General features: G+C 40.5%; 1 protein-coding gene across 1 annotated transcript in view; it reads right to left on the bottom strand.

The window, feature by feature from the left end:
* Positions 1 to 10,743: 10,743 nt before the first annotated feature.
* HSD17B3 (hydroxysteroid 17-beta dehydrogenase 3) overlaps positions 10,744 to 10,867 on the bottom strand; it is a 66,234-nt gene continuing 66,110 nt past the window's right edge. The window contains exon 11 of the mRNA XM_036749701.1: positions 10,744 to 10,851. Within this exon, the coding sequence (XP_036605596.1) occupies positions 10,744 to 10,851 (108 nt within the window). The remainder of the gene's footprint in view (positions 10,852 to 10,867) is intronic.

Here is a 10,867-nt window from a genome sequence, read left to right as displayed (position 1 = left end):
AGAGATCTTGGGACAACAAAGGATTTGTGGGTGTTTTGTGGTTGGGAGGAAAATGTTGGGTTTGTTGGGAGATTTGGGTGGGTGCGGGGGAATAAGACAGTTCAATTCAGCAAACATACATCTACTTGATACAGAATTGTTCTAGATGCTGGGTGGCGGGGGTGATAAAAGGTTTAGATAAAATATAATCCAATCCTCATGTGGTATATAATCTAGAATATTTTTTTTAACAAAGTAAGTATACATCCTGATCCTTTTACATTGTTTTGGGGTTCTTTCTGATGTGAAACCATAAACGTGATATTTTCATCTTAGTATTTGGTATAACTCTTCTGCAAGAAGCTTAATTAAAATCATGGAAATTTCTTTTAGTCAAGGGGATGAACGTATCAGTTTTGCTCACTTGAATTAATCTCCAACACAATTGAGAATCTCTGAATAACAGAAGTTATTTGCAATCAGAATTCTTACTGATAAAACAGGGACTAATATCTCCCTGTGATGCCTCCATCGACATCTTCGTACATGTAGAGGCTAAGGACCCTGTTCCTGGGAGAGTTGTGCTGATATGTAGCAGAAGTGCCTTGGACAGACTGTGCAGTGTATGCAGTCGTTCAGAATCTAGTTCCAGTAAGGTATTTCTGTTCTAGGTGAAGGAATTGAAAACTCTGGCTTGCCAGTGTTCGGGGAGTTTTAGCAGTCAGATCACTACTGATGCCCCGAGGAGCAAGGAATGACCTTTGGAAGTAACCTTCAGGATTGAGATCAGTGGTAGCTGAGAAAAGGATTCACCGGAAGCAGCAATGACTTTGGAAGTGAACTTGGTGGGACCAATGCTATGTAGGAATTAGGATAAATTTGAGTTCATTCTCCCCCGAGACAAAAGTAGCATAAAAGTGAATGGGACTTTGAGGCACTTGGGGTGGGAGATTGTGTTTGTGTTCTTGCAAAGTATCTTTTAAGTCAATAGCACTTTACAGGGCAGCTAGGTGGCACAGTGGATAGAACACTGGGCCTGGAGTCAGGAAGGCCTGAGTTCAAATTCAGCCTCAGACACTTGACACACTAGCTGTGTGACCCTGGGCAAATTACTTAACCCTGTTTGCCTCAGTTTCCTCATCTTTAAAATGAGCTGGAGAAAGAAATGGCAAACCACTGTAGTATCTTTGCTAAGAAAACCCCAAATAGAGTCACAAAGAGTTAGACACAGCTGAACCACCACCACAATTTGATAAAAGCTGATCAGTGTTAAGCTGTTAAATGGACCTAGGATGCTACTCACTGGCAGCTAACAATGAAGGGAGCACAGCCTGTAGGACCTTGAGCTGATACAAATAGAGAGGAGACCCACCCTAAGCCCTCAGAGTTCCCTAGAACCCTGAGAGGCAGATGGAGCCAGGGTACACCCTGTACGCTGAGAACAGCTAACTGGTGCATGCCTGTAGCTGAGCTGTGTCTGTAGAACACGTTTCCTATTTAGTCTTTGAAAAAATTCTTGTTACAATATGAAAAGCTGGCCGTCTTCCTTGTGAAGTGTCGACTTAGAGTCACTAGTGACTGAGACTGCTCTAAGCACTGAATTTCGTCTTTGCTATCCTGCTATCCTAAAAAGCAGATGTGTCTCTGTCTAGAAGAGGTCTTGAAAAATATGCATCTGATTTACCATTCAACTAACCACTCAGCATGATTAACAGGTTGACATAACATGAACTGGCAACACGTTGTTTACACAAACACATATGGATGCCTTTGTCAAATGCCTAGAACTTTACTGTTCAGTTGGGAAGCAGGGATTGGAGGGGTGGTGGTGGGGGGTCCCATTGCTCATTAAGAAATAAATCCTGAATAAATAGATCACTGTATCATAGCATTCTATGACTATGACGAGGCCACAAATATTAAACAGCAGGTTGCTGTGGAATGATGGGCAATTTACCCTCCAACAGAATAATTTCTATCAGTTTCTTTTTTCTTTTCTTTCCAGTCTTGGGATGAGAGGCCATTTCCTCATTCCTCATATTCCCGACATGTCCCTCCTGCCTTCTTTACAGCCTAAGTCTATGACATGCAATTATGGTCACCCTCTGTTTTCCTTAATTCTCAAGGATACAAGCCAACTTCATAAAGACAACATCCAATCTGTACTTTGTTTTATTGATTTTTAAATTTTTGTTATTCTGAATCTGACAAGCATTAACCAACACAGGAACATCTCAATAGACAAAGAAAAAAAAAAGATTGTGTATAAAACCACAAATCTCTACTACATACAACTTATTTCCTTTTTTTTAAAGTATATAAAAATTCAACACAGTTTCAAAATGGTACCATTTGTTTGTGTGTGCCTTTAACCCTCCTGTTTTCTTCTGAGGAATGAAATTAACCCCTTTGGGATTAATATGCCCCTTCACTCATCCAGACTGTATGCTTAGAGGCATTGTAAATGATCATACGCTTTAATAGCAACTTCAAGTTACATACATATACAAATAAGTACTGAAAGAAATGACTTATATTTGTAGGTCAACCCCAGGAGGTGGGTTGGTTGAACCTCTTCTAAGTCTAAGGAGAAACAGGAAGTGAGCAGACAGGTAAATAGAGTATGGCTTTCTCACTCCAGGGAAGCAGGGAGAGGGAAGCTGCTGTGGAATGGATTCCAGTCTTACCAACCCCAGTAGCTGCTGGCTCCCAATCAGCTCATGTTTCTCCGCTGTGTGCTGTCACATCAAGAGATCTCAGCTCCATTTGCTTTCTCTACTTTCTATCTGTCGATAGATAGGGGTATCTGCACCTGTCTCTCTGTCTCTCCATGTGCCTTCTCTCCATCTTGGCTATGTGCCTTCTCAGAAATCTCTTTCAAGACTTACAGAAACCAGAAGCGTCCTGCACTTTTTCCAGAGCAACCAAGGCATCTCTAGACTTTGGTTCTCTTGCATTTCCACAGCAACAACAAATCACAGGAGGAGATTGTTTGTAGAAGCATTATGTAAAACTGCAGAATGGGGGAATAAAGCATGCTGTATTTCACTTCTTTTTAATATCACAAAGAGTAAACACTCTCTTCCTTGACCTCCAGAGCAGAAGACTTCTTCAAAGCCAGCAAATTTGAAGCATCTTCATTGGGAAGGAGGCTGAAAGGGAATTCTGTTTTTCACCCAAGTTATGTGGTCTATTTCCCCCTATACCACCAAGTCCTAAGTCAGTCCCACAACGAATGCATGTACCCACTGCCATGCCTTTAGTAAGAGCTCTTGCAGCCATCCAAAGGACCCTGCTTACTTCAAAGCATCAAGAAAATTATGGTTCATTAACATGTGATTGCATCAGTGTGAGCACTGTGAAAGAGATCTCCATTTCGAGTCAGACCACATGGATTCAAATCCTAATGCTGCCGCTTAATACCTGGATGACCAAGGCAAGTCACTTTGCTTCCTTGGGTCTCAGTTTTCCTCATCTTTAAAATGGAAAGGTTGGACTAGATGACCTTTATGGCTCTCAATCTGAGTCCAAACTGGATCCCAGACCCAAAGATAAACCCAGCCAGTCGCAGGCTACTGAGTCCTTCAACCAACATCAATCACAAACCCTCCAATTTGCCTTTAAAAACTATCATGAAATTCTGTTTCATTTTGTTTTTTTTTTAAATCATTAACAAACAGTTAATCTTCAGGCAATGAGCCTCTCTAAACTTACCTATCCTGTTTCTTGAATAAAAATCCCCTCCCTTACCTATTGAAGAGTTTCTAGGTAGGGAGAACATGCCAGATCTCCTGCTTTATAGGAATGAACTTCAAGAATCCAAAGGCATAATGTAGTGAGAGCAGCAGTGTTCTGAAAAAGTGGTATACTTGGCCTCAGGAGAGACCCAGGTTCAGATTCTGCCCCTTACCATTTCTAACAGTATGCCAACCTCTGCCAGTCTCAGATTCCTCTTTTTAAAATGGGGATACCTCTAAGCCCTACCCCACAATGAAGTTCAAATATAATAATGTGTATAAAGTACTTTGCAAACCTTAAAACTATATAAATGCGAACTATTACTCATGGAAGGGTGCTGAAAACAACACGAATAACAACAGCAGACTCTCCTCTGACTATGGCCGTACAAGCCCAATGCCAGCAGACAAATGGGCTTTGAGTAATTTTTTTCAGTAGTAAAGATTTGTGCTTCATTTGAACATGACCCATCGGTAGCATGTGAAATGAAATGATTGGCTGAGATTGTATGGCCATTAAAGAGTGAAGCTAATTGGCTTAATAATAACCACAAAATACCCACCATGCACTTGCCTTCCCATCATCACTCAATTCTCAGTCCTCCCCTCCTCCCCCCCCTACTCTACCCTGCGTGAACTATTTAAATCCACGTTGTTATCTAACTTACTCTAGGACTTTATGTTCATATCCAGAAAGGGAAATTGGATAAATTTACAGTGCTAAAGTCATGTCAAAAATCCAGCTCTACAGAGGGTTAGCTGTCTAGACCTGTCTAGAGTTGGTTATAGTGGTAAAAGACTGCCCCTCTGTGGAGACTCTGAAAAGCAGAAAAGAGATTGGTAGTGAAAGCCCCAGAGCAGGAGAAGTCCCAAAAGAAGCCCACCCTGCCCCTGCCAATTCCCTACTTCAACCTCCAAAACAATTTTGGGGCAAAAATTCTAATGTTGATTTCCAATCATGTAACTGAGAAACCCACTATCCCTTCCTTGGTTCTTAAAAGGACTCCAGTGTTTAATGTAAAAACTTAATGAAGTACCTCACATATCTCTCCTGGGCTTGCCCAACAGGAAAGAGATTCCTTGGGGACAATAAATCACGGAAGCACAGAACTGAAAAGGACCTTGGTGATCAGTATCCAATCCCTTCATTTCATTGTTGTAATTGAGTTGTTTTCCAGTCATATCTGACTCTTCATGACCCCATTTGGGGTTTTATTGGCAGAGATATTGGAGTGGTTTGCCATTTCTTTCTCCAGCTCATTTTACAGATGAGGAAACTGAGGTAAACAGGGTTAAATGACTTGCCCAGGATCACACAGCCAGTGAGTGTCTGAGGCCAGATTTGAACTCAGTAAGATGAGTCTCCCTGACTTCAGGCCCAGCACTCTTTCCACTGCCCCAATTGAGACTCAGAGATGACATAATTTGCTCTGGGTCACGCAGCTAATAAATGACTCAAGTGACACTTGATATCTGATCTTCTGACAGCCTTTGGTGTTCCAGTAACTTGGCATATGACTTGGAATCAAGAAAAGCCTGAGTTCAAATTCCATTTCAGGTGAATTGTTAGGCATCTAGGCCAGAGTCACAATGACCTTCATCTGGTATATTCTTCACAGTTCCCCAGAGCAAAAGTTCAAATTCCTCCAATGCCTATTAGTCTTAGGAATACTAGCAGTGGTTTATCTATATATTCCCACTGTTCCTTTTATGAATTAGAAATTCAGGAGAAATGTGGGTATAGAAAGCTCCCTGAAGTATTAAGACCTCTGGGCAGAACTGAGTCATCAGCATCTTCAATAATCTCACCAACAGAGAGGGGAAGGGAAATTTCCAAAAGGGAACTGCAGTACATGTTCGGAGATTCGGGATCATAGAAAGCTTTTTCAGACCCTTAGAGAGAGGATTCCATTATTCCAGACCCTAGAGGGACCAGTGCCTATGGAATATGAAACTCAAATACTCAAATGAATCTCATATATTGAAATGGCATCCAGGTAGCCCCAGTGAATAGAGTGCTGGGCCCACAGTCAGGAAGTCCTGAGTTCAAATTTTACCTCAGTCACTTGCTAGCTCTGTGATCCTGCATAAATCATTCAAACCTCCATTTGCCTCAGTTTCCTTAATGGTAAAATGAGAAAAATAGCCACCTACCTATCTCACAAGGTTATCCTTAGGGTCAAATGAGGTAATATTTATAAAGTGCCTTAGCACAGTGCAGGGCACATAGTAGGCACTATATAAATTTTGTTCCCTTCTCCTTCCCTGCTCAAACCCACCAGAGCCTCTCCATTTCCCTGTGTCTGCTACTCATTTTACATTCTTTCAAAACTTTAATTTTCTATGATTCTTAGTCATACAACAATACTGGTTGAGTATAGGTAGGGATAGGGCTCAAGTTTGTGATTTTGTCGGTGTAAGAAATCCCTGGAAGCGGATTGATACAGGTCAACAAGTCCTTTGCTGTCTTAGGGAGTTGTCCAGAGCATTGAGAGGTTCACATAGGCAGTATGTATCAGAGACATGGCTTGGTCTTTCTGGTTCTGAGATTTACTCTCCATCATACCATGTTCACCATTGGTTTTTAAAAGATGGGCTTTTGTTTTTGGGAGAAAGGTGGAGTCATGAAAGGAGATTGCAAATGTTCTGAAGGCAATACAACTCACTCTACTCCTCCTGTTTTATTCTGGACCCAGTTTGTTGACTATTTGCACTATCTGTCCAATGGACAAAAGATATAGATTGTCCATCTAACTGTATGTCCTGGAAATAAACATTCCTCAGCCACCTGGTCTTTGCTATACGAATAGTTAGGTCACATTCTCTTGAGGAGGCTCTGCAATGTTCCAGGACTTGACGCAAGGATGTGCTGCTAAATATTTAACAACCAACTGTCCAGAAAAACAAACACATTTACAGCACACTTTTAAGTTAAATCTGCGTCATTAACATTTTCTCCATCGCTTTATTAAGTCTAGACAGTCAACAAAACAATAAATCAAACTCTGCTGTGTAACATTCTCCAATTTCTAAGCACATTGAAAATTTAACAGTGATCTCTCAATAACCAATTTAACTGGCTCCAGCCCGCTTCGGCTTGATGCGCCTGGAATGAGGTTATCTTCACTGTCCATAACCTCTCTTTAACTTGGACTCAGAGCTGCATTTCCTCCATTCTACTAGCAAACACTTTGGGCAGCCCTATGTCTGCCTGTTTCATGACTCATTCGATGTGTGTGATCAGTGGGTCCATGAACAAGGTTATTGCTCATTGTAGCTTTCTTTTTTCATTTTATTTTCCAATTAATGAGCATTTATCATCTCTCCCACCCACCCTGCCCAATTTAAAAGAAAAAAAACCCTTATACTAAATATGCATAGTCAAGCAAAACAAATTCCCATTGTTGAGGCAGAGAAATATATCTCTTTCTGCTCTATTTATGTCTTTCAAGTAATTTTATGGGAAGGGACTATTTCATTTTCATCTTTGTATCCCCCAGCGCCTATTACATGGACTGACACATAATAGACAATTAATAAATGCTCGTTGATTGACCTATGAATTTAAGGCAGCATTTTGTTCCACTAAATCGTGTCTTTCATAATTAACAAACAATAAGCACAGTTGGATATTGTATTCTCTACATCTTTCAGTCAATTGCACAACAGTAAGGATGTGGCCTATTATGGAATATTGTTTGCAAAAAAGGCTGACTTCTCTATCAATACTCTCATAGAGGATGCCCTCTATGGGAATGCAGTTGACGCTTCTAAATATTCTTTAGAGATGGGAAAGTAGACATGTAGGTCGATGGCTGTTGATGGTCTTTTAATCTTTTTTTTTTCTTTGGGTATTAGTAAGAGCTGAGATTTTTTTTCAAATTTTTGGTATCTTCCCTTCCTTCAAAACCAGTACAAATCTCTTCCATGTATATTTGGCCTACTCCAGCTGCTTTTCTCATATTTGTTCTCTTTTTTACCACTTCTGCCTATTCTTTTTTTTTTACTTTTTTACATTGGACCATATCCTTGTAAGTACCCTAACTTTTGTTAAATCATTTTTGTGTGCATTCTTATTACCATGTACATTTTTGTCTTGTTTTTTTCCTCCATATCTGCCTATCCTTTATGTACACCTGGGGTTATGACACTAGAGTCTATTTATTGTCCATGATAGTCAAAAGAGTTTGTTATTGTAGCACCCCTAAACTATAAGATGGCTCTCCTGTAGAATGGTTACCCAAGGTCTAAAATTCTCTCTGGCTTTATACTCCTGAAACTATAGTTCATGAATTCCCCATTCATATCTTTACTTTTCGAGTCTGTCAGAGATCACAATTAACTCAAAGGAAGGCGTTCACTCAAATAGCAGATTAAGAAGATTTACAAATGAACATCTTCTCTCCCTATAAACTTTGGGCACACACTACCACAAACATGTATATAATCAGTAGAAGAGTGAACAAGTACAGAAAAAATATATGAGACCCATATGTGGGGAACACACCTCTGATACTGCAGAGCCCCTTCTGTCCTCTTACAATGTTGCTTGGGCTGCTCCCCTCTGTGGGAGATGCCTTATCCAGGCACATTACTCTGCAGGGGACATTAATCCGTTGGGCTCACTAGGTCTCCTCTCCATATGAAACTTGGCCCCACCGGGTTCAGCTAAAGTCCTTCTTTCAGGCACTGCTCTGTTGTGAGCAAGAAGTCACCAAGGACAACCCATCTAGTAATAGGAAGGGGCACCAGACTCTATTATCTGCCCTGGCACTCCACCTTTTGACTCCTTTTTAATGTTCTCCAGAGTCCCAGGTATTGTCATCTGTCTGTCAATGCACCCTAAGGACTTCTGGGCCTTGCCATCTACCTAGCAGTTCAACCCTCCTGTTTGTGTTGTCTTCTTCTCTCCCTCTCCTTCCCCATTCATTAGAATATGAAATTCTTGAGAGCAGGGACTGTCAGTTTTAATTTTATAAACTTGATGCTTAACATTTCATAAATGCTTAATGAGTTTTTTATTTATTCATATTTGCCAAAATGAATGATGCTAAGAAACACAACAGATACTTTTAACTTCCACATAAAAATTACTAAATTTTTAGATTACACACTTTAATTTCAAATACAGGAAGCAGTCAAATGATATGGCTCATCTGTGTCATAAGCCTGTACAGTAGAGTGGTAAAGACAGCAAGTCATTCCTCTGTTGAAATTCAACAAATTTTACCTCATTTGTGCATATTCAATTAAATCACTACTGCTCTGCATTCACTGTCAATCGGAGCAAATTTGCTGTGTTAACTTCAGCTCTGTAGACTTTGGTTTCAACTTTGTTTCCATTGGGAAAAGCGGATTTTTAAACCCCGGAGCTGTATGCCAGACTATACGATATTTTTGGCCATGGCCTCACAGGCCCCTCTTCTCCAGGTTTACACCCCTCATAGACTGGTGTGACCCACCCCCCCCCCATTTGAAAAATGCTTATTTAGGAGGTTGATGGGGAAGAATCATTGATCAACTTTCATGAGATTATGTGGAGGTTATCTTTTGACTGAGACCTTGACTCATGTCCGTATGGAAGATGCAGGGCATACCCATGGAGAACTTCATTGAGAGAATAAATGACAACTCTTGGACACTGGGCATGAATTGATAGGCTTAGTTATTGAATAACAGAGCAATACTTTTGGGTTGATCATCAACTCCATTTTCTACTCAGAGAAAGGCACTGTTCTTGAGAGCCATAATGCAAAAATGGAGAGATGATATTTGACCTACAGGGATCTGGAACAAGTCTAAAACCAGAATTTATTTGGGAATTCTAAAAACAGCACTTAACCAGACCTTAGAATAATTGAATTTTAGAGCTGAAAAGGACCTTGGAAATCATCTAATGTAACCTCCATGATTTTACAGGAGAAGAAACTGGGACTCAAAGAAAGTCACACAGAAAGTCTCCCCTCTTAATGCTGTCTCCAAAAGGTACTGGTTCAGAAATTCTGTAATATTAATTTCCACAAAGTTAGACTTTCTAATACAGTTTTGTAGAGAATTAAAGTCCCCAGTGAAATCAGCAAACAAGCCTTTTAAACCAGTAGAGGGCAGTGGTGACATAAGCCAGACCGTTACATGCATATGCAACTAATTTTAAAATCTTCTTCCCATCCTCCCACCCCATCAGATGAATTCTAACATAATTAAAAGAATTGTGGCCCCTGGCTGACCCTCTTTGGCGCCCTGTGACATTATTTTGCTGAAGAAAGTCTAATTAAACGGGTAGTTCTGGCTCAATCTTCCCAACAGCTAAACCAAGATGCTATCTAAGGAACAACTCCAGAAACAGTTCAATCCTGAGGGCACTTTAAAGGTTCCATAAAGCCAGTTATTTACCATGATCCCATGAAGTATGGAATGGAAGTATCTCCAGCCCCGTTTAATAGATAAGGAACCCAAGGTCAGGGAAATTAAGTGATTTTTCTCTACGTCCCACAGCTATTAAATTATCAGGTGAGGACTCAACCCATGTTCTGGGAATCCAAATATAGTTCTCTTTCATCTCCACCGTTTGGGGAATAGATTAGAGTTTGAAACTCTGGGTTATTAAAGCAAACGATAGATGACAACTTGTTGCATGTGTTGTTCAAAGGATTCTCATTCAGGTATTGGATGGAGTGGGTGGCCTCTCGGGGTCCCTTCCACATCTTGAGATTCTGTGATTTGGTGACATATTAAGATGGAGCTCCAGTTTCACACCCACAGACATCCCCTGTCCTTTCTCTCATGCTCACACAAAGCCCAGAGTCCCACCTTTTTACCACGCACATCTTTTCATCACTCACCAGCTGTCCAAATAACTTTCCAGACACGAGGAGAAACAAAGCTGTTTAATATTTTAAACATCTACAATGCCTAACTTGAGGTTAGTGAAGTGAGAACTACAGTTTCTAGTGTTCTTCAGGAGAATACAAGTGCTATCAAGAGTACCGTTGCTGGCTGTAGCCACTGACTTCTTCCTCTCCGAGGGTTACTTACTGGAATTTTGTTTTAGGACATTTTTGAAAAAGGTCTCAGTGATGTTCTGACACGTGTCACTGTACAATATCCAGGAAGGAATCAATTCTATGAGGTGTGCCTTCACAAATCAAAAA

The sequence above is a fragment of the Trichosurus vulpecula genome, chromosome 1, assembly GCF_011100635.1.
Source record: "Trichosurus vulpecula isolate mTriVul1 chromosome 1, mTriVul1.pri, whole genome shotgun sequence".
NCBI classification, from domain to species: Eukaryota; Metazoa; Chordata; class Mammalia; order Diprotodontia; family Phalangeridae; genus Trichosurus; species Trichosurus vulpecula.
This window is presented reverse-complemented; position numbering and strand designations above follow the sequence as displayed.